Source organism: Hemiscyllium ocellatum, chromosome 1 (assembly GCF_020745735.1).
Source record: "Hemiscyllium ocellatum isolate sHemOce1 chromosome 1, sHemOce1.pat.X.cur, whole genome shotgun sequence".
NCBI lineage: Eukaryota > Metazoa > Chordata > Chondrichthyes > Orectolobiformes > Hemiscylliidae > Hemiscyllium > Hemiscyllium ocellatum.
The window spans coordinates 139147661-139172658 of record NC_083401.1 but is presented as its reverse complement, the minus strand read 5'-3'; the positions used below and the strand labels follow the sequence as shown (position 1 = coordinate 139172658).

The 24998-nt window shown below is 41.4% G+C and overlaps 1 protein-coding gene across 2 annotated transcripts in view; it reads left to right on the top strand.

Annotated features, from left to right (window-relative positions):
- The first annotated feature begins 1385 nt into the window (after nt 1–1385).
- Nucleotides 1386–24998, top strand: part of mettl14 (methyltransferase 14, N6-adenosine-methyltransferase subunit) — a 61125-nt gene continuing 37512 nt past the window's right edge. The window contains exons 1-4 of one of the 2 annotated variants that reach the window (XM_060832457.1): nt 1386–1539; nt 14234–14322; nt 19430–19444; nt 20053–20140. In XM_060832457.1, the coding sequence (XP_060688440.1) occupies nt 1474–1539; nt 14234–14322; nt 19430–19444; nt 20053–20140 (258 nt within the window). In that variant the 5' untranslated portion in view covers nt 1386–1473. The remainder of the gene's footprint in view (nt 1540–14233; nt 14323–19429; nt 19445–20052; nt 20141–24998) is intronic. The other variant, XM_060832465.1, reaches the window with a different exon arrangement.

The window sequence follows — 24998 nt, the reverse complement described above, 5'->3', positions numbered from 1 at the left end:
TAAGAGATAGACCATGCTGGGCGAGTCACATAAGTACTTGCCAGATACATGCATACATATACCCCACACTCACACCAACACACGTACCCTCTCACACATACCCCATCACACACACACGTAACCAAGCTTACGCACACACATCCATACTGACACACTCTATCACGTGCACACACTCACACACTCTATCACGTGCACACACCCACACGCACACTCACATGCACATTCAATCTGTCGCTCCGACATACACACACATCTAAGCTTATGGGGTGAATTTGTTTTTGAAGGATTACATTTTATTTACACAATTACATACATCTTTGCTCAAAAACTGCATGAGTTCATGTAAAACTATACAGTGGGTTTGTTAATCTGACATAGCATTGGAACACAGACAGATTCACACCAATTGTTTAAAAAGCTGATCTAACTTGAGGAAGAAGTAACACTCTGAAAGCTAGTGCTTCCAAATAAAGCTGTTGGACTATAACCTGGTATGATTTTTAACTGTGTCCACTCCAGTCCAACACCGACATGGTGGTGCAGTGGTTAGCACTGCTGCCTCACAGTGCTAGTGACCTGGGTTTGATCCCTGCCTTGGGTGACTGTGTGGAGTTTGCCCATTCTCCCTGTGTCTGTGTGGGTTTCCCCTGGGTGCTCTGGTTTCCTCCCACAATCCAGAGATGTGCGGGTTAGGTGGATTGGCCATGATAAATTGCCCATACTGTTAGGTGCATTAGTCAGGGGTAAATATAGGGGAATGGGTCTAGGTGGGTTACTCTTTGGAGGATCGGTGTGGACTTCTTAGGCCGAAGGGCTTGTTTTCATACTGTAGGGAATCTAATCTAATCTAATCTAATCTAATCTATACAAGCTTCTAAATTATAACTTGTGAATATAATTTGAAAGAAGTTCTAGGATGTACGTATCAAAGAACAAAAACCAGCATATCCCATTATAAAAGTTGGAAGTTTTAATCTAAGATTGTTTATTGTATCACATCTCCATGACACTAGACTCCTTTGGCTATAAATTGTATGAGCATGATCTGAACCTCCACAACTACCTGAAGAAGTATGGCACACAGAAAGCTAGGGTTTCCAAAGAAGCCTGTTGGACTATAACCTGGTGTATGTGAGTTTTAGCTTTGTCCACCCCAGTCCAACACGTATATTCACCTCCAAGGCATGTCGCCCACCTGTAAGTCAGCTCCGCCCAGACAGACATAGCCCCGCCCGCATATATGGTAACCCCGCCCACATGCGTATGCCCCGCCCGTACAGGCATAGTCCCGCCCCCACAGACATAGTCCCGCCCACAGACGCTGCTCGTCCCGGTATCGTCCTGCCCCCTTGCTTTCCCGGCCTCATGTTGTCACGTGACGGCCGCGCTCCGTGGGAAGTGATGTAGTAACTCGGTCGCGCGGAGGGCAGGTCAGATCCGGTGGCGGGGGTGGAGTGAACGGGAATACCGAGGATGGACAGCCGTTTGCAGGAGATCCGCGAACGGCAGAAAGTGCGGCGGCAGCTATTAGCTCAACAGGTGAGAGCCGGTGCCTTCACACCCCCGGAGGCAGTGTTCCCGGGGCCGAGCGCCTGGTTTAAAAGGAGCGGTCAGTGAGGCCCCGCAGCCCGGGCCAGTTTAGGAACATCTTGAGGCCAGTACAGGGAGGCCGTTCATTCCATCGTGTGTGTGCTAGATCTCCAAAAGAGCAATTCAGTGACCTCCTTTATCCTCCCTGTAACCCTGCACATAACCGTCCTTCTCCCCTTTTGTAAGTTTCAGTTGAACATGCCCCTAGCTACATGTGACAATATTAAACTTCAGTACAGTGAAAAGTTTTGTTGTGTGTGCAGTCCAGCAGATCATAACATGATCATAGGGTGATTGCACAGAGCGAGGCATACAAATTTATGGCTGTAAAGGAGGGTGTACAAAAAGCAAGATCAATGTGAGATTTTACATTTGAGAGGTCCATTTTAATACCAGCAGGGAAGACGCTTTTCTTGGCGGTATGTGTGTTTTAAACTTTTGTATCACCTGCCTGATGGAAGAGGTTGGAGGAGAGTGTAACCCAGAGTAGGAGGGGAGTTTGATGTTGGCTGCCTTTCTGCAGCATTGAGAGATGTAGATGGAGCTAATGGCTGGAAGTTGGGGTCAAGAGTGTGGTGCAGGAAAAGCACAGCAGGTCAGGCAGCATCCATGGAGCAGGAGAATCAGTGTGCTCCTCAGATGCTGCCTGACCTGCTGTGCTTTTCCAGCACCACCCTTTCAACTTTGATCTCCAGCATCGGCAGTCCTCACTTTCTCCTCAGTGGATGGAAAGTTGGCTTGCATGATGGTCTAGGCTGTGTTCATGACTCTCAGTAGTTCTAATGGTTCCAGGCAGAGCAGTTGCCGTACTAAGCCATGATTCATCCAGATAGAATGCTTTCCGTGGTGATGGTTAGGGTCCTAATGGACATGCTGAATTCATTTAACCTCCTGAGAAAGAATAGGTGTTGTCTTGATGCCTTGAAAGTCAAATGAAGTTGGTAGTCCAGGACAATTTGTTGGTTATTGTTACTCTTAGGAACTTGATGTAGTTGACCAGCTCCATTGATGTACATAGAACATAGAAAAATACAGCGCAGTACAGGCCCTTCGGCCCTCGATGTTGCGCCGACCAAAGCCTACCTAACCTACACTAGCCCAATAACCTCCATATGCTTATCCAATGCCCGCTTAAATGACCATAAAGAGGGAGAGTCCACCACTGCTACTGGCAGGGCATTCCATGAACTCTCAACCCGCTGAGTAAAGAATCTACCCCTAACATCTGTCCTATACCTACCACCCCTTAATTTAAAGCTGTGTCCCCTAGTAACAGCTGACTCCATTAGCGGAAAAAGGTTCTCAATGTCAACCCTATCTAAACCCCTAATCATCTTGTAAACAGGGATGTGTCCTCTACCTTCCTGAAATTAGAGTCATAGAGATGTACAGCATGGAAACAGATTCTTCGATCCAACTCGTCCATGCTGACCAGATATCCCAACCCAATATTTTCCCACCTGCCAGCACCCGGCACATGTCCCTCCAAACTCTTCCTATTCATGTAGTCAAAAGTGAAGACTGCATTCCTGATGAAAGGCTTTTGCCCAAAACGTCGATTTTCCTGCTCCTCGGATGCTGACTGACCTGCTGTGCTTTTCCAGCACCACTCTGACCTAAACCCTTCCTATTCATATAGCCCTCGAGGTGCCTTTTAAAAGTTGCAATTGTACCAGCATTCACTGCTTCCTCTGGCTGCTCATTCCATACACGTATCACCCTCTGTGTGAAAAGGTTGCCCTTTAGGTCTCTTTTATATCTTTCCCCCCTCACCCTAAACTTATGCCCTCTAGTTCTAGAATCGCCCACCCCAGGGAAAAGACTTTGTCTATTTATCCTAGCCATGCCCCTCATAATTTTGTAAACCCCTATAAGGTCACCCCAGAGCTTCTGATATTCCAGGCAAAAGAGCCAAAGCCTATTCTACCTCTCCCTATAGCTCAAATCCTCCAACCCTGGCAACATCCTTGTAAATCTTTTTTGAACCCTTTCAAGTTTCACAACATCTTTCCGATAGGAAGGAGACCAGAATTGCATGCAATATTCCAACAGTGGCCTAACCAATGACCTCTACAGCCGCAACATGACCTCCCAATCCCTGTATTCAATATTCTGACCAATAAAGAAAAGCATACCAAATGCTTTCTTCAGTATCCTATCTACCTGCGATTCCACTTTCAAAGAGCAATGAACCTGCACTCCGAGGTCTCTTTGTTCAGCAACACTCACTAGGACCTTACCATTAAGTGTATAAATCCTGCTAAGATTTGCTTTCCCAAAATGCAGTGCCTCGCATTTATCTGAATTAAACTCCATCTGCCACTTCTCAGCCCATTGGCCCATCTGGTCAAGATCCTGTTGTAATCAGAGGTAAACTTCTTCTCTGTTCACTACACCTCCAATTTTGGTGTCATCTGCAAACTTACTAACTGTACCTCTTATGCTCGCATCCGAATCATTTATGTAAATGACAAAAGGTAGAGGACCCAGCACCGATCCTTGTGGTACTCCACTGCTCACAGGCCTCCAGTCTGAAAAACAACCCTCCACCACCACCCTCTGTCTTCTTCCTTTGAGCCAGTTCTGTATCCAAATGGCTAGTTCTTCCTGCATTCCGTGAGATCTAACCTTGCGAGCCAGTCTCCCATGGGCAACCTTGTTGAACGCCTTACTGAAGTCCATATAGATCACATCTACTGCTCTGCACTCATCAATCCTCTTTGTTACTTCTTCAAAAAACTCAATCAAGTTTGTGAGACATGATTTCCTTTGTCCACAGCCCTGAAACTGAGACTCCCACAACAAAAACCAGAAGAAAGCTTCCCTGGCAGTCAATACATTTTATTGTCGGGACCCAAGTGGACCAGCTCCATTTTCTCCCTCTTTTTCCGGTGGCGCCATGCCGTCTCAAAAGTACTTATAATAGGAGGTGTAGGGTCAAAAGTGATAACTTTAAGAAGTGCCAAATTCTAACTTTTTTTTGCTCCGGAGCCTCAGACCTCATGTCTGTAGAGGACCTACAGGGTCACAGGGACTCTAACCCCAATTGAAACCTTTAATCCATACAAAGCAACTCATTGGTGTGCAAGCGTGCAAATGACCACAAAAATTCCATCACCACCAAGTCTAGCGAGACGAGGGAACGACTGAGTGTTAAGTTTAGAGAGAAAGAGAGATCAAGGTGAAGCTTACCTTGTGGGCCCATCCGTGTTTCACAACCAACACTCAGATGATCACTTATTCAGTCCACCTGGAAACTCATGTATGTTGGAATCCCACCACTGCCACCATATGTTATGTTCTTTTCCCAAGGTTTGGCACAGAAGATGCTATTTGCACACGACAATTATTAAAGCTTGCACAAGTTAGATGAAGACCCCCCCCGCCGCCCTTGTACAGGTCAGTTGGTCATGCTCACAGATACTCTGGCCACTCTCCCACAGTCGCATGCCACTCAAGCCAACTTCCAGTCACTCCCTCACGTTCACATGCCACTCCAGACAATCCCAGTCACTCCCTCGCAGTCACATGCCACTCAAGACACAATGCAGTGACGACCTCACCCCCAAAAACAATGTAATGTAAAGCATCACTTAATGGCCAGATCAGGTGTGAATTGTATTTTTTTGTAACTGTAGGGCCACAGTCAAAATTCAATTGCAATATTTTTATTGATTTTGAATAGGTGCTGATGACAATTTAAATCATCCCTGAATAGCAAGGGAATGGCCATGTAAACATCACACTTTTCACCTGTAAGAGAAAGACATACCAACCCACCCCCAGGGCAATCAATTTCCTGCAGGTCAGCAAAGCAAATTAACTCTTTACTATCACACTGGTGTTGAGGATTGTCAGGGAGGAGGTGCTATTGCCTGTCTTCTGTGAATACTGTCTGGGTCAGGAAATCAAGGATCCAGGTTAGAGTGGTGCTGGAAAAGCACAGCAGTTCAGGCAGCATCCGAGGAGCAGTAAAATCGATGTTTCGGGCAAAAGCCCTTCATCAAGAATACAGGCCTGAAGGGTAGAGAGATAAGTGAGAGAAAGGTGGGGGTGGGGAGAAAGTAGCATAGTGTACAATAGGTGAGTGGGGGAGGGATGAAGTTGATAGGTCGGGGGCAGGGGAGGGTGGAGTGAATAGTTGGAAAAGAAGATAGACAGGTAAGACAAGTCATGGGGAAAGTGCTGAGCTGGAAGTTTGGAACTGGGGTGAGGTGGGGGAAGGGGAAATGAGGAAACTGTTGAAGTCCACGTTGATGCCCTGGGGTTGAAGTGTTCTGAGGCGGAAGATGAGGCGTTCTTCCTCCAGGCATCTGGTGGTGAGGGAGCAGCGATGAAGGAGGCCCAGGACCTCCATGTCTTCGGCAGAGTGGGAGGGGGAGTTGAAATGTTGGGCCACAGGGTGGTGTGGTTGATTGGTGCGGGTGTCCCAGAGATGTTCCCTAAAGCGCTCTGCTAGGAGGCGTCCAGTCTCCCCAATGTAGAGGAGACCCCATCGGGAGCAACGGATGTAATAAATGATATTGGTGGATGTGCAGGTAAAACTTTGAATGTGGAAGGCTCCTTTAGGGCCTTGAATGGAAGTGAGTGAAGACGTGTGGGTGCAGGTTTTGCAATTTCTGCAGTGGCAGGGGAAGGTGCCAGGATGGGAGGGTGGGTTGTAGGGGGGCGTGGACCTGCCCAGCTAGACACGGACGGAACGGTCTTTGCGGAAGGTGGAAAGGGGTGGGGAGGGAAATATATTTCTGGTGGTGGGGTCCGTTTGGAGGTGGCGGAAATGTTGGTGAATGATTTGGTTTATGCGAAGGTTGGTAGGGTGGAAGGTGAGCACCAGGGATGTTCAGTCCTTGTTACGGTTGGAAGGGTGGGGTCTGAGAGCGGAGGTGTGGGTTGTGGATGAGATGCGTTGGAGGGCATCTTTAACCACGTGGGAAGGGAAATTGCGGTCTCTAAGGAAGGAGGCCATCTGGTGTGTTATATGTGGTGGAACTGGTCCTCCTGGGAGCGGATACGGCGGAGGCAGAGGAATTGGGAATATGGGATGGCATTTTTGCAAAAGTAGGGTGGGAAGAGGTGTAATCAGCTAGCTGTGGGAATCGGTGGGTTTGTAAAAAATGTCGGTGTCAAGTCGGCCGTCATTAATGGAGATGGAGAGGTCCAGGAAGGGGAGGGAGGTGTCAGGAATGATCCAGGTAAATTTAAGGTCAGGGTGAAATGTGTTGGTGAATCAATGATCCAGGTGCAGAATGCAAAGCAGAGACCAGGTCGCAAGTGTTCGGAGATTAGTTTTGTTGGAGGCAGAGCTGCGGTCAATGAATAGAAGCCTGACGTAAGTATCCTTATTATCTAGATATTCCAGGGATGAGTGTAGGGCTAGCTAGGGAAATGGCATCTGCCATGAACCTGTTGGGTCAATAGGCAAATTGCAAGGGATTGAGGCAGGCTAGAAGGCTAGAGTTGCTGTGAACCATGACTAACTTCATTGTCAGACACTGCATTCCACATTTTAGCTAATTGCTGTTTTTATTCTCTTTCACATCTACAAACGAAATTGAGCTTGTTTGCCAAGAGCTAGGTCATTGACATAAATCACAAATAAAACAAGGGTCCCAACGTTGATCTCTAGGGAAGCCCTCTATAAATCTCCTGGAAGCCAGGAAAATGTTCATTAATCATTACTCTGTTTTCCTAAATCCATGCCCCCAAGTCTTTGTGGTGCTACATCAAATGAACCAGATTCTGCCTCTGGTCCCTTCTGTCTGAGAGACATCTGGTTTTGACTACTAGTCCTGCTATATAGTGATGTTCAATAAAGAGCGGATTTGTGGACAGGTTTCTAGTTTGAATGTGAACCATGTTAACTTTCGCTGTTACAGTTGCAAGATTACCATGAAGATGCAAAAGGCTTCAAAGTGCCAGGCATTGGTGGTCTGAGAGCTAGGGCTGTGCTTATTGTTTTGGCAGAAGACATAATGTCTAGATATGGATCTTGGAGCAGTGTTGTCTATGTTACTTTGTTGCTGAAAGATTTGTATTTTCTATTTGGTATGCAGTACACTTAAGTCTTGGTCTTCACTCGAGTTCTCCGGTAGGATAGAATCGAAATCCAAAGGCTATCTTAGTGGAATTACTTGTATGCCTCATATTGGTCTCTGAGATATTTGAAAAGTTTTTTTAAAAAGTTGTGCAGAGTGGCAATATAATATTATTCGATGGTGTGTAGAATTCTGAAGTAAGCTTCAGTTATCCATAAGATTTTTTTTATTCAATATATACTACTGTAAAGAAAGATGCAGCTCTTATTGTGAGTGACTGCTTATAATATGTTTTCAAAGATAACCATAGGGAGTACTTAAATTGTACAACTGACTTTGAGCAAGTCTCAAACAATGTCATACTGTTCATATGGTTCTCAGTATTTTTAAAACTTTTGTTTTGTAGCTGAATACATTTTGTAGCACAAAGGAAGAAGAGTATCATATTTGTTACGTTTCAGTTTGTGTATGCCACCTGAGTTTGGACTCTTGGGAATATTTCAAGGGTTTTAGGTAAACCTATTTCTAAGGATTGTTTTTAAGATCCTGTTCTTTTTTTAATAAACAATATGTAAATGTAGTGCATCAGCAAGAGTTGTTTTGCCTGCTAATTTTCCATTACTTCTGATGTGTCCTTCCGTGTGTTGATCTACAGTATTTGAACAGGACTGTCCTATTAAGTATTCGGGTGACTGAGTCCACTCTTTAACATCTGCTATGAACTCTGTTCTCCACCCATTTCCTCCATTTCTCCTGGCAACTGTATGGTGGAACCAGACTGTTACAACTGTGGTTTTGCTTGAAGTTGAGTTTCCAATTCCCTTTCTTCATAAAAGCTGCTTCCTTCCAGTTCTGTAATATTGTTGATCATCAGTGGCTGTTTTATATCTCAATTTGATTTTGAAGTGCTCTTGAGCATTCTTCCATCTTTGTATCTCCAGACACGTTTGGTTGTCCAAAGCTCTGCTGCTCTATTCTGATCTCTTGCTCTGAAATTTGCTCCCTAAATTTCTGATTCTTTCTCTTCCCCTTCATTAATCAATAAACTGAACTCTGACCTCAGCAGTCCTAACCTGAAATTTATCTGCATTATACCACATCTGCCATGAGTTTGCTTACTCAGCCTGTCCAAATCTCATCGCAACATCTCTGCATCCACCTCATCCACTCATCCACCATCCTGCAAATTCTGAAATATTGACTTAAAAGTTTCACCTTCAATATACCTTTACATTTTGATTTAAGTGGCCTTGGGCAACTGTGTGGAATTTGCACATTCTCTCCGTGTCTGCGTGGGTTTCCTCCGGATGCTCTGGTTTCCTCCCACAGTCCAAAGATGTGCAGGTTAGGTGAATTGGCCATGCTGATTTGCCCATAGGTACATTAGTCAGAGGGAAATGGGTGCGGGTGGGTTACTCTTCGGAGGGTCGGTGTGGACTTGTTGGGCTGAAAGGCCTGTTTCCACACTGTAGGGAATCTAAAAAATTCCGTTGTCTAAATAAATGCAAAATAAAAATTTAGTTTCAGTAATGAGGACCGTGAAACTACCAGATTGGTGCAAAAATCCATTTTGCTCACAGATGTCCTTTTTAGGGAAAGAAACCTGATTCCAGTTAGATTTGCATTCTATCACCCAATGTAGAGTTAGGCATCAGATGTAGAACCACAAAAGGCACCACTAGTATTTACTATGAGAAGGATAGAGTACGTTGAAATTAAATAGTGATATCTTGAAAAGTGTCTGTGTTACAGATGAGGTGCTAGAAACAACAAAGGTGGACAAATCAGTGGAACCTGATCAGGTGTATCCCAGACCTTCGTGGGGAAGCTAGCGAAGTGATTGATGGGTTCCTATTTATACTATCGATTAGCCACCCTCCAGTTTTCTGGTAATGTGGTGCCATTATTTCAGAAAGGTGGTCAGGAAAAATCAGGGAATTATGGACTGGTTAGCCAGATGTCAGTGGTGGGTAAGTTTTTCATGGTTGTGAGGGACGTGATCTGCATATATTTGGAAAGGCGAGGGCCGATTAGAGATAATCAACATGGCTTTGTGCATGGGAATGCTTGATTGAGTGTTTTGAAGAAGTGACAAAGGACATTGTTGAAGGCAGGGCAGTGAATGTTGTCTATATGGACTTCAGTGAAGCCTTCGACAAGGTTCTGCGTGGTGGATTTGTTAGCATGGTTAGATTACATGAATCCAGGTAGTGCTAACCATTTGAATACAAAATTGGGTTGAAGATAGGTGACAGAGGGAGATAGTAAATGGTAGTTCATCAGACTGGAGGCCCATGACCAGAGGTGTGCTGCAAAGATCGGTGCAGGGTCCACTGCTTTCTGTCATTTATATAAATGATTTGGATGGTTGTGTGGGATGAATAATTTTGCAGAGAAAGTATATTCCTGTTAGGGTGAAAAGAAAGGCTGGTAGGTATAGGGAATGTTGGATGACTAAAGAAATTGAGGGTTCGGTTAAGAAAAAGAAGAAAGCATATGTAAGGTATAGACAGGATAGATCGAGTGAATCCTGAGAAGAGTATAAAGGCAGTAGGAGTATACTTAAGAGGGAAATCAGGAGGGCAAAACGGGGACATGAGATAGCTTTGGCAAATAGAATTAAGGAGAATCCAAAGATTGTTTACAAATACATTAAGGACAAAAGGGTAACTAGGGAGAGAATAGGGCCCCACAAAGATCAGCAAGGCGGCCTTTGTGTGGAGCCGCAGAAAATGGGGGAGATACTAAATGAGTATTTTGCATCAGTATTTATTGTGGAAAAGGATATGGAAGATATAGACTGTAGGGAAATAGATGGTGACACCTTGCAATATGTCCATCTTGCACAGGAGGAAGTGCTGGATGTCTTGAAACAGGCAAAGGTGGATAAATCCCCAGGACCTGATTGGCTGTACCCGAGAACTCTGGGAAGCTAGAGAAGTGATTGCTGGGCCTTTTGCTGAGATATTTGTATCATCGATAGTCACAGGTGAGGTGTCAGAAAATTGGAGGTTGGCAAACATGGTGCCTCTGTTTAAGAAGGGTGGTAAGGACAGGCCAGGGAACTATAGACCAGTGAGCCTGTTGGAGGCAATCCTGAGGGACAGGATGTACATGTATTTGGAAAGACACGGACTGATTAGGGATGGTCACCATGGCTTTGTGCTTGGGAAATCATGTCTCACAATTGAGTTTTTTGAGGAAGTAACAAAGAGGATTGATGAGGGCAGAGCAGTAGATGCGATCTATATGGACTTCAGTAAGGCGTTCGACAAGGTTCCCCATGGGAGACTGATTAGCAAGGTTAGATCTCATGGAATACAGGGAGAACTAGCCATTTGGATACAGAACTGGCTCAAAGGTAGAAGACAGGGTGGTGGTTGAGGGTTGTTTTTCAGACTGGAGGCCTGTCACCAGTGGAGTGCCACAAGGATCGGTGCTGGGCCTCTACTTTTTGTCATTTACATAAATAATTTGGATGCGAGCATAAGAGGTACAGTTAGTAAGTTTGCAGATGACACCAAAATTGGAGGCGTATGGACAGTGAAGAAGGTTACCTCTGATTACAACAGGATCTTGACCAGATGGGCCAATGGGCTGAGAAGTGGCAGATGGAGTTTAATTCAGATAAATGTGAGGTGCTGCATTTTGGGAAAGCAAATCTTAGCAGGATTTATACACTTACTGGTAAGGTCCAAGGGCGTGTTGCTGAACAAAGAGACCTTGGAGTGCAGGTTCATAGCTCCTTGAAAGTGGAGTTGCAGGTAGATAGGATAGTGAAGACGGCATTTGGTATGCTTTCCTTTATTGATCAGAGTATTGAGTACAGGAGTTGGGAGGTCATGTTGTGGCTGTACAGGACATTGGTTAGGCCACTGTTGGAATATTGCATGCAATTCTGGTCTCCTTCCTATCAGAAAGATGTTGTGAAACTTGAAAGGGTTCAGAAAAGATTTACAAGGATGTTGCCAGGATTGGAGGATTTGAGCTATAGGGAGAGGCTGAACAGGCTGGGGCTGTTTTCCCTGGAGCATCAGAGGCTGAGGGGTTACTTTATAGAGATTTACAAAATTACGAGGGGCATGCATAGGGTAAGTAGGCAAAGTCTTTTCCCAAAGTCTATCCCAACCCAATCTAGTCCCACCTGCCTGCACCCGGCCCATAATCCTCCAAACCCTTCCTATTCATCTACCCATCCCAATGCCTCTTAAATGTAGCAATTGTACCAGCCTCCACTACTTCCTCTGGCAGCTCATTCCATACACGTACCACCATCTATTAGAAAGATGCCCCATAGGTCTCTCCTATCTCTTCCCCTCCCACCCTAATCCCTTGCCCTCTGGTTCTGGACTTCCCCACCCTTTTTCTACATGCCATGACATTGACTGTTTCAGCATCTGCCTCTTCTTCCTGTTAGGTACTTTTCCTGAGGTTTCACACACAAGATGCAATTTGCACACACTAACGTTTGCAAACAGTTAAAGTTCATTAAAGCCTGTACAAGCTAGGTGACCCCCTTCGACATGCTTCGGAGGTGTGCGAAGTCAAGTCAAAACAGGCTCCAAACAAAGAAAACACATCCCCTTTACAAAAGTTAGTCAGTAATGCTTACAGATACTCCGGCCACACCTCCATCACCCAATGATCACATGTTACCCCAGGTACAATGGTAGGATGAGGTCATCATTGGCGATAATGTAAATGTAAATGCGTGGGTTTCCTCCCACAATCCAAACATGTGCCAGTCAGGTGAATTGGCCATGTTAAATTGCCCGTCGTGTGAGTGTATTATTCGGAGGGATAAGGAAATGGGTCTGGTTGGTTTACTGTTCAGAGGGTCGTTGTGGACTTGTTGGGTTCAAGGGCCTGTTTCCATACTGTAGGGAATCTAATCTAGTCCTGAGGAATCGTTATGCAAATTATTTCCTGGCTCTGTTATTCCCCAAGACAATGTGGGTGTGATATGTCCTAGCTTTGGGGTGGCCCTGCAAACAATTTCTGGCTCCACTACTTCCCCTGACAATGTAGGTGTGATATGCTGGGGGATGATCATGCGAACGAATCTGATTGCCATTCCCTAGCCAATGAAGGCAGTTCTGATTGGAAGGAACTGAATGAGAGTTTAATTTGATAATAGCAGGAGAGCAGTATTAAATGGCTGCCCAAATGAAGTAGGAGTTATCCACATGCCTGCATGAATATTGTCCCTGCCCACTTCTAGAATGTTCAGCTTCTGGAGAAGGATAGTACGGTTTAACCCTTTAACATTATATTAAATTGTACTCTCTGGACGTTAATCTTTTAACATTACACTCCGCTTGCATCTGCAGTTCAAGCTGTCACATTTCTTTGTTAATTTCAGCACATCCCTTTTTCAGATGTTTCTTATAATTTACCTCTGGCCAGGTTCTTTATGTAGTGCTGTATCATACTTTTGTTTATACAGTTCCCAATGAAGTATTCTGAGACATTTTAAAACAAAGATGCTTCATGCATACAACTTGTTGCCAAATTTCCCAGCTGCTGTGATGGAACTTCAAGATATCTTAAACCATTACCTCTGATGCTTAATCCAGTAGTCAAATCATGATGCTGTTGTGCCAAAAACATATTGCGTTTTAGTGATGTTAAAATTCCATGCAGTTTTACAATACACTGCCTTTTTAAAATCTATGCTGCTGAAAGTAAGTTTGCTCACTAAGGTGGAAGGTTCATTTTCAGACGTTTTGTCACCATCCTAGATAATATCAGTGAGCTTCCGGTGAAGCACTGGTGTTAGTGACCAGCTTTCTATTTGTGTTTAGGTTTCCTTGGGTTGGTGATGTCATTGCCTGTTCTTTTTCTCAGCGTGGTAAATGGGGTTCAAGTCAATGGGTTTGTTAACAGATTCCAGTTGGAATACCATGCTTCTAGCAATTCTCATGTGTTCCACGGTTTGGCTTGTCCTAGGATGGATGTGTTGTCCCAATCAAAGTTCTCATCTGTATGTAAGGATACTAGTGAGAGTGGGTCGTGTCTTGTTGCTAGTTGATGTTGATGTATCCTGGTGGCTAGTTTTCTGCCTGTTTGTCCAATGTAGTGTTTGTTACAGTTCTTGTAAGATATTTTGTAAATGACATTAGTTTTGCTTGTCTCTGTGGGGTCTTTCAAGTTCATTAGCTGCTGTTTTAGTGTGTTGGTGGGTTTGTGGGCTACCATGATGCCAAGAGGTCTGAGTAGTCATTTCTGAGATGCCTTTAATATAGGGGAGGTTTCTGGATGTGTTTTGTCTGCTTGTTTGGGTTTGTTGTTGAGAAATCGGCGGACTGTGTTCATTGGTTACCTGTTCTTTTTGAATACACTGAATAAATGATTTTCCTTTGCTCTTCTTAGTTCCTCTGCACTGCAGAGTGCGGTGGCTGATGGATATAATGTTCACCGGAGGGTCACGGATGTTACCGAGTGTGGTGATGAAATGTCTGAAAATGAACCTTCAAGCTCAGTGAGCAAACTTTCATCCAGAACCTCAACCTGAGCTACAAATCTTCTCAAAACTTGCTTTGCTGCTGAATTTAGATTTTTCTTTGTGCAATCTAAAGTGAAATTTCACAAAGTTTTCTGTTTCTTAGCTAGGAGCTGAAAGCGCAGACAATATTGGAGCGGTTTTGAACAGCAAGGAAGAGCAGAGGGAGATTGCCGAAACCAGGGAAACCTGCAGGTTAGTTTGAAAATAATTGTTGTGTGAACCTTTTTAATTTATTTTGCATCAAATAAGGTAGTATAGGAGATTGTGATAGTTTGTTAAATACTTTGTAGGTACTGTAAAGCCATAGATTCACACTCATCTGTATGCATAAAACTGTGGAATATTCAAAACTAATTCCAGAAAGAAATTGAATTTGTTATCTAGAAGCATCTTGACTAAAGACCATATTGTTTTTTAAGAGGGGATATGCTGGTGTTTTTGGTGATATCCCCTTATCCTTCAGCTTTGCTCCTCTCAGTTGTTTTTCTTCTCTTTCTGTGGGAAAATCTCCAACTAAGAACAATGCAGCTAATAAGTGAAGGATTGCAGGTTTCATCTGCCTCCTACAGTATTTTATTCTTATCTAGAATATAGTTGCTAAAATTAAGTAATTGAATTAACCTTGTTCTGCCAACTCTCAGAAACAAAGATTTTATTCTAAAATTCTTATTGTGTTGCTTAAACTGTCAGTTTTAAGTCTGGGCAAAGTGCTTTTGTGTGCACATTGGCACAAGACCCACTTTGTACCTCAAGTTAGGTAGTCTCCACCATACATATTTTAACTCTATCTTGGTACACTCCATACTCAGCTGATCCATTGGGATTGTTGGGAACTCTTCTAATCAATTAAATATGTTCAGTTTTTGGAAGAATAAAGTAATTCTCCTCTCGTCTCTGCCATTTTCAGAACAGTGGCATTGAGGCACAGTTGACCATATAACTCTTGTGGCTGGCTGCATTTCACGATCCACCATTATTGGTCCCAGATTTATAGTTTAAATGTGCTCTTTAAAAAGTACATTTTCAATTTGATATTTATCTCTAAAGTATTTTTGCAACATATGATTGTGTATATCTTATGTAGGTTTATTATAATAATGTTTCACATTTTGATTACTATTTCAATTCAAGCTCCAAATGTTCTCTAATCCATACAAGTGCATGAAACCGACAGGATCTGCTCCATAGAAATAAACTTTATCTTCAGAAAAAAGTTAAACAATAACATGTAAAGCAATCTAAGCTTGAGGCAAATTCATAATTTCTTTATTGATTTTAAAGAGGCAATGCCAGCTGAACAAGGCAACATGAGACTGTTACAGTTTTGAATATTCATCTCCTTTGTGGAAGAATTGCAGGTTCTAACCTGTGGTATGAAGTAAAATTCAAAGCATTTTCTGGCGTTTGTGATAAAACATATTCCAAAAGCTAGGTGTATGAGAGAAAAATTGTTATGACCATAATGCTCTTTTATTAAATGCAGTGAGCTGTGGTATGTGCAATTTTGTAACTGAAGTGTGTTTTGGTTTTTTTTTTGGTTGGTCTGCTGAGATAGAAAATCAATGTCACATTTTTAGTGGATTGCTTTTTACTGGATTATGTTTTTGTAATGGAAGGCACACATTTTTAAAATCTATATTGTAATAAACTAGACTGATCAAATCAACTTGTTCTACTCTTTCTAAAATTGCAAACACTTCTAAGTGAAGAAATGTGAAGAAATTGACAATTTCATCTCTGTAATTTAGTACTTATTTTCCTAATTTTGACAAATATAAAATATTTAGTTAAAAAAATACTGAAGGTTTTATGCTATTCCTTTTACATATTTGAATTTTATTGATCTTCCTTTTTGACGATTGGGACAACCTCTACTGTGCCTTAAAATACAGCTAATGTACGAGGTTGATATTAACTTTCTACTTAACCAAACTTGTGGTCTTTGGGATCCCTGTTTTGAGTGAATTTGCAGCTATGCTGGCGCAAATCAAACTAAATCAATGGCATAGATTTTATAAATTGCATTCTGTTTTGACTGCAGAAGTTGTATTCAGTCCTATTTGGATGGCAATCTGATTTTTGATCAATATTATGTTGGCACCAAATGGAGTTGGTGCAATATTCTCCATTCTAACGCTACAAGATGACACACTGAGCCACTCTCCAGACATCACAGCAAATCCTGACGCATTGAGTTGTAAATTTGTATTGTTGATATGTGTGCAGAGAAGCTTGGACACAATGCTTTCTATTACAATTCCAAATGCCACTGCACATGTGCAAGCACTTAACGCGAATGGCAATATTAATGAGTGCTTCTGGTTTTTACCATTTAATGGTATGGTAAAACTAGCATTAGTTAGGTTAACAATGTGAAATTAAATTATGAGCTGTTTTGTACTATGACTCTCCTTTGCAAGACATGGATTTGAGACTGGCCCAGCCAAATATTGCTTGGTGTCCTTAGGAAAAGTTTTTGAACAGTCGTTTTTGAGACTGGCTTAGGCCTGGGTCTCCATAGTGGCAGTTTTTAATTGCAATGGGGGCAATATTGGATGGAAGTTTATCTCTTGATATATTCTTAAATATTATTTCCTCAGTAAGTGGTTAATAAATCTTGTTCCTATTCAACATGTATTGGAGTTGGCCTGAAAAGTGTTACTTATTTTCTTTTGCGTGGTCAAACCAATTCTAACCTGACCTAAAAGTCAGTATTTTGTTCTTAAATTATGAAACTTTTGTGAGAATTTATACTCATTTGAAATAGTATAGATGAGTACTTTTATAACTGCAAACTATCTGTTTTTAGATGCATAGAGATTGAACAGAGTGAAGAAAAGATATAGATCAAAATTACATTTATTATGAAGCTGGTAAGCACTGTTTGATGTAAAGAGCTGATGGGGATAAGCTGCACTGAAGCAACAAATAGTTCAGCAGACCAGTAATCTTAATTCCTGACAGTGCTGAAATAATTTTTGATAAATGTTCCTTTTCATTTAATTATGCGTAACTAACCTACTTCTGGAGGGATAAAAACTCATTTATCTATGTTAACTGAATTGCTCTTGCTCCTCACTCCATCTGCAAATTTTAGTTGTCATTAAACCTGACATTAGATTTAGTAGCTATTTAATAACTCTCTTAATAGCTATGAAATAATAGCACTGAGTCTAATCTATATTATTTGAATTAAATATATACTGGTAGCTTAATAATTAGTTCAGATTTGTGGAAAGCCATTTGAGGTCAAAGGGATTTATAACTACAATTGTGTATTATTGTAAATATATTTTCTGGGCAAAGAACAGGCATCATTGTGTAGTTATCGTATTGCTGCTTCATGTATTTATGTCTCAACATTAAATTGCAAATCTTGTGGGTTCTCATTATTACTTTAACTTCAATTAAGTAGCAGATAATCTATTACAATGCACTGAAATGTCAGAACTTTTTTTAATGGCAATCCACCTGATGTGTTTTGATATAAATGCAAGTTGTTGATCAATCTATCGTAAATCTCTCAGTTTTTGGCAAAAATGGTCCGTAATGATGTTTGTGCCAATATTCAAAGTGAATATAAATCTTTGGATAATGAAGGAGGTGTTAAATGTTTGGCACACCCAGTATTTCTTGACATTGGATGTTGATGAAGCCTACTCATATGCAACTTTAATGTAGCAAAATAACATTGCTTTCTGGGACCTTCTCAACAATCAGACTTTTTTTTGTACAAAAACAAAGCACTGGAAAAATTCGGCATCTGTGGAGAGAGAAACAAAGTTAACATTGCCAGTCCAGTATAACTTCTTCAGACCGGATTTGCTTTCGTTATTCTTCCAATTTTCATACTGTTTCTTACAGTTTTGAATGTTTGTTATTTTCAGTGGGGTTGTAAGCAAGCTTTGTAAAGATCATTTACATTGTCAGATTCAATTCAGAAGTTTATGCTTGCAGATAGACGAGGGGAAGCATTAGGATTGCTTTTGTCCTAGAGAGAGTAATAGCCTTAGCACAGCATTCTCCTTTTGGTCACTACCTGCTGATTCCTGATGACAAGATTGTATCGAAAATACATGTGTTGAAATTAATTAAAGTTTGGATTTGCATGTATCTAAGGTATTGAGGGTGCAGTCTAAATCCCCAGTCAGCAAGCATCATTAGTCGGGGTTGGAATGCTGCTAGCGTGAACAACTGAACTGAAGCAAGAAGGAGCATTAAATAATATTTGAGAGAATAACTTTTTTTTTGTTGTTAATTATGTAAATCAGGACACCACTATTTTATTACGGTTATCATTGAATTTAAAAAAAAGTTTTATGAAGAGGCTGGAAAACAAGCCGGATTATAATTGATCGTAAAGGAATGAAGGGAAATGTGTCTGTATCTGGTCTAGAATGATAGGAGTTGTGCTGTTCATATGTGTTTTATACAAGTTAAGGTTGAAATTTCTCTAATGGTATAAAACCAGAACAATCCCATAATTTAACTGTAATTTTGAGACATAGCAATGTGTAGAAAATTGAAATGTTAAATATGATGGTGGTAACTTTTCTGAAGATAGGGTTGAGATGCTGGCTGTTGTGATCTATTAGTCATTGGTGGTTGTGTTTAAAACAAGATCAAAATATTTTGTTTTCTAACAATACAAGTTACTTTCACACATTAAAATAATACTTGCAGTTTTATCTGACATGGTGTGCTTTTTTATGCCTCTTTCCACTTGAATGAAAAAGCATTCCCTAATAATTTTTATTAAATTTGGTGAATTTGATTTTACAAAAGAAAAGTACTTCCGTTAACATGGATGAAGAAAATTTCAGTTCAGAGAGGAGAGGGTCATATTTTTTCTGAGCATGATGCATTTTGTTTGGAGTAGTATTTTTTTCTACTACATTTAAATTTTGCTTAATGTTTGGCATTGGGTATTTCCTATTTACCTGTAGAACAAAGCAGTTCTCTTATAGGAACTGCAGTTAACATAACTAAATGTTTCCAGCAAGTTATCAAATTGATTGTGTTTGATACAATTCAGTACAGTTCTGTCACCATCAGCTTTTTGAATGTGTAAAAAGTGCTTAATCACTTAATTAAAGATTTGGGATTAAGCTTTTTTTCCTATTTCCCAATGTTACAATCATTATGCATCAAGAATAAGCACCAATGGATGGGCCAGCTTTGTGTGCAGTTACTTGTTTATGAATCTTCTGGATGAAAGTTGCACTTTGTTAGTGAGAAGTCCGATTTAGTCAAAACACAATATTAGATTATGATGCATATTTGTTTCCTTTTTTTAAAGGAGCAGACTCTTTTGGTGAGTACTTCTAGAAAAATTTATTTCTCCAATGGATTGATGGAGACTGCAGCTTTAATATTGGGAAACTCCTCCTGTGGCGGGATTATCTGTTTAAAAAATCCATGATCAATTTAAGGTTCAGATTTTGGTTGAAAAAATTGCAAGTGCATTTTTGGATTGTGACAGAGTTCTGAAAATTAGACATTTATTAAATTTAATTTAATGGAGCATTGTTTAGAATCCTCTCTCCCCGCCCAATTTGATAAATGTATATTGTATGTGAATGAATACTTTTGATCCCATATTAAAGCTCCATTTGTCCCCAATAGTTTAAACTCTAATTTTTTTTGTAGCAAAATGATTTTTCTCTTCATGCTTTAACTTATAGGATGTGATAACTATTTGATAGTGTAGCTCACTTGTGTAAATTAATTCATAAGGGAGGGATAAGAAAGGTAATTCAGTTGCAAAATTTAGACTCTTTATAGAGCTGTTTGGGTCACTTGTACTGTATACTGTTTCTGTAGTATACTCTGCATGTGCATGGAAGTGGGATATTCTTAAATCTATAATTTATTTCAATTGATTTTTTTTAAACAACAGCATCTTTTGTTTGATGCTTCTAGGGCAACATATGACACATCTGCACCAACCGCCAAGCGTAAATTTCAAGAAGAAGGGGAAGCTAGTGAAGAAGAATTCGAAGAATACAAAGTAATTACAGCACTGCAATGTCTTGTTTTCATTTCCATCTCCAGACTAAAATGGGCACAGACTATCCAACTTATTTTTAACTTCCCTCTTCCATATTATAGAAACATTGAATATAAGCTATCAAACATTTCCAACAAAACATAATTTATAACTTAGCATATGAAACTCATCACGAAATGTGTATCTGATTAAAGACATCCACTGCAAATTTAAAATTCTGCCAGAACTGCGATAAGAATCTAGTTCACTATTTTTTTGTTTTTGATAGTTGTGTTTGTTTGGAATCAGTTACCTAACCAGAATCTGTTTTTTAAACTATTGGTTCTCAGAAATTCAGTTTTTTCCATGCTATTCCAGTACCTGTTGCTCATGAGTTGAGAACGTGTGCTGTTGTAGTCTGTGTTATAGGAAGTTTGAGAATTCTGATCTATCAGTGGTGATGACATGATAGGATTCACGTGTCCTTGGCAGCATGAATTAGAAGTTGGCTAAAAGGTAGGAAACAGAGGATGGGTATAGAATGGGCTAAGACTGGAGATGAGTTGAAAATGGTGTTCCATACTAATTGGTGTTGGGACCCTGGCCTTTTCTGATTTATCTGTTTGCACGTTCTCCCAGTGCATGGGTTTCCACCGGGTTCTCCAGTTTCCACCCACTGTCCAACATTATGCAGGTTAAATGGATTGGCCATGCTCGATTTCCCCATAGTGTCCAGGGATTCACAGGCTAGGTGGGTTAACCATGGGAAATGCAGTGTTTCAGGGATAGGGCAGGGGGTGTAACTGGGTAGGATGTTTTTCAGAGGGTCAGTGTTGATTCAGTGGGCTAAATGGCCTGCTTCCACATTGTAGGGATTCTACTCTGTTCTAGATTCTATTCATCCGAATGATTTGGAGATAGTGTTGAGGGCAAAATTTCTACATTTGTAGATGATACTGAGCTCAGGAGAATAATGAATTGTGAGGATAACAGTTATTTTTGGAGAGACATTGAAAAGTTGGCCAAATGGGCAGGCACCTGCCAGTGAATTTCAGTGCAGACAAATGAGTTAATGCCTATTGGTAGAAGAAACGTGGAGAGACAGTGCAGGCTCAATCATACAACTTTGACGGGAACTCAAAGGAGATATACTAGAATGATACCAGGAAAGTGGGATTTGAGGTATAAGGAAAGATTACAGAAATTGAGCTTACTTTCTTTGGGGCAGAGTAGATTAAGAAGTGACCTGTTTGAGGTCTTAAAAATTATGAACAATTTTGACAGGGTCAAGAACAATCTTCTGTACCCACAAGTTAGTGTATCAGTAGCTGGGGATCGCAACTGTCAGCAAGAGAGCGAGGAGTGAGATTCAGTTGTTAGGAATTTGAATGTGCTACCTGGGAAAATGGTGGAGGCAGATTCCAGAGGATGTTTCAAAAGAGATGTACATTTGAAAATGATTAATTTAGAGACATACAGAGAAAGGGCTGGAGAATGGGATGAGATGGGTAGCTATAAACACAATGGGTAGAATGGTCTCCTTCTGTACTGTAAAATTCTATGACTGTAATTATATATTTCCTACTTGGGATGGTATTGAAGGGCAACTGGTGCATTGCTTATGTGCCTACCTTTCTTATGCTTCTAGGCAGAAAAGGGTGTAGATTTGGAAGGTTCTGTTGAAAGAGCCTTGTTGCAGCACATTGGTGATAAAGAGAGTAAATGTTTAAGGTGGTAGAAGACAGCTCACCTCCACCTTCTTGAGGACTACTAGGGATGGGCACTAAATGCTGGCTAGCCAGTGGTGTCCTCATCCCACAAGTGAATATAAAACAGTAGCTAATCAGTAGGCTTCAACAACAAACCGTTACAGTGGGGTCCCATCTCCAAAGCCCTTTAATCTGTTTCTATCTCCCATATCATTCTTATCTTTTCTGGAGCTTCCATATTTCAATTGTTCCAACTGGATAATCATGTTAAAGGTGAACATTCCCTTCTTGTTCTTGTCAAATCACCTCCGGCCTTTAAAATAATTGAATACACTGTCCTTCCATAACACTTCCCCACTCCTGTCCAGCTGATCAGGATTCACCTGATGCTATCCTTTATCGATTTAATTGTGGCCTGGGAATCACTTGTAATGGCTTCTTTCCCTGTTATTAGGATGTATTCTTGACCTCCATCCCTTCCTATTCAGAGTCTTAAGCTTGCACAACATGGATACAGGCCCTTCAACCCAACCCGTCCATGCCATAGATTTCCTAAACCAAATTAGTCCCATTTGCCAGCATTTGGCCCATATTCCTCTAAATCTTTCCTTTCCTTATATCCGTTCACATGCCTGTTAGATGTGGTAATTGTACCAGGCTCCTCCATCTTCTCTGGCAGCTCATTGCATACACACACCACCCTCTGCATGAAAAAGTTGCCCCTTAGATCATTAATAAATCTTTCCCCTCTCACCATACATCTATGCCCTGTAGTTTTGGACTCCCCGCTACCTTGGGGAAAATACCTTGTCTATTCACACTGTCCACACACCTCATGATTTTATAAACCTTTATATGGTCACTCCTCAGCCTCCAATGCTGCAAGGAAATAAGTCCTAACCTAGCCAGCCTCTCCTTATAACTCAAATCTTCCAGCCTTGGTAATATTCTTGTCAATCTTTTTTATACCCTTTCCAAGTTAATAACATCCTTCCTATAGCACAGTGAATAGAATTGTACACAGTGACCTTATCAATGTCTTGTACAGCTGTAATCTGACTTCTCAACTCCTGGATTCAATGCTCTGAACAGTGAAGGCAAGAATGCCAAATGCTGCCATCGTCACCCTCGATACCTGTGACGTCATTTTCAAGGATATGTACCTGCACCCCTAGGTGTTGTGTTTGACAGCATACCCCAGGGCTCTACCATTAATTTTGTAAATCCTGCCTTGGTTTGCCATACCAATATGCAACACCTTACATTTATCTGAATTAAATTCCAATCTGCCATTCCTTGGGCCCACTGTTCCAGTTGATCAAGAACCCATTGTACTCTTAGCTAACCTTCACTATCCACCATACCACCAATTTTGGTATCATCTACAAACTTACTGTGCCTCCAATGTTGTAGTCCAAATCATTTATATAAATGATAGAACAACCGTGGACCCAGCACTGATCCTTGTGGCACATTGCTGGTCACAGGCCTCCAGTCTGAATAACAAACCCACTATCACCACCCTCTGTCTCCAAATGTAAGCCACTTTTGTATCTATTTGGTAAGCTCTCCCTGTAGATGTCTTCCACTCCGCCTTCGTCTATCATCTTGGTCAAAAATTCAATAATTTGTGAGACGTGATTTCCCATGCACAAAGCCATGCTGACTACCCTTAATCAGTTCTTGCCTTTCTAAATGCATGTAGATCCTGTTTCTCAGAATCCCCATCAACAACTTACCTACCACTGACATTAGGCTCACTGATCTCTAATTTCCTGGCTTTTCCTTGCAGCCTTTCTTAAATCATGGCAGAGCATTAGCCACCCTCCAGGCTTCCAACTGTCAATGATACAAATCTCTCCGGTGAGTTTTGAGAAGATTTGTAGCTCAGGTTGAGCTTTTGGATGTATGTTTGCTCGCTGAGCTGGAAGGTTTATTTCCAGACACTTTGTTACCTTAGGAGGTAACATCTTCAGTGGGCCTCAGGCGAAGCAATGCTGAAAATTCCTGCTTTCTATTTTTATGTTTGGATTTCTTTGGTTGGTGATGTCATTTCCTGTGGTGAAGTCACTTCCTGTTCCTTTTCTCAGGGGGTAGTAGATGGGGTCTAAATGGAGGAGATGGTGTTTGTTGATAGAGTTCCAGTTGGAATGCCATGCTTCTAGGAATTCTCGTGCGTGTTTTTGTTTGGCTTGTTCTAAGATGGACGTGTTGTCCCAGTTGAAGTGGTGTCCTTCCTCATCCATATGTGAGAGACGGTCACGTCTTTTTGTGGCTAGTTGGTGTTCATGTATCCTGATGGCCAGTCCAATGTAGTGTTTGTTACAGTCCTTGCATGGTTTTTTGTAAATGACATTAGTTTTGCTTGTTGTCTGTATAGTGTCTTTCATGTTCATTAGCTGCTGTTTTAATGTGTTGATGGGTTTGTGGGCTACCATGATGCCAAGGGGTCTGAGTAGTCTGGCAGTCATTTCTGAGATGTCTTAGATGTAGGGGGGTTTCTGGACATGTTTTGCCTGCTTGTTTGGGTTTGTTGTTGAGAAATCGGCAGACTGTGTTCATTGGGTATCCGTTCTTTTTGAATACATGGAATAGGTGATTTTCCTCTGCTCTGCGTAGTTCCCCTGTGCTGCAGTGTATGTTGCCTTGTTGAAATAATGTTCTGATGCAGGTTTGTTTGTGGGTGTTGGGATGATTGCTTCTGTATTCAATACTTGGTCTGTGTTGTTTTTCTGTAAACACTGGTTTGAAGTTCCCCGTTGGCTGTTCGCTCTACTATGACACCCTGGAATGGCAGTTTGTTGTTGTTTTCCTCCTCGAGTGAATTTTATGCCAGTAAGGGTATTATTGATGGTCTTGAAGGTTTCCTCTAATTTGTTTTGTTTAGTGATGACAAAGGTGTCATCCACACAGTGGACCCAGAGTTTGGGTTGGATGGTTGGCAGAGCTGTTTGCTCACGTCCCTACATTACTACCTCTGCTAAGAACCCTGATATCAGAGTTCCCATGGGTGTTCCTTTGGTTTGTCTGTCGATTTTGTTGTTGAAGGTGAAGTGGGTAGTAAAGCATAGGTCCACTAGCTTGATGATATTCTCCTTGTTGATGAAGTTAGTGATGTATGTGTCTTTGGGTCAGAGACCCACTGAAGTTGTTATCTAGTAGGGTGACGA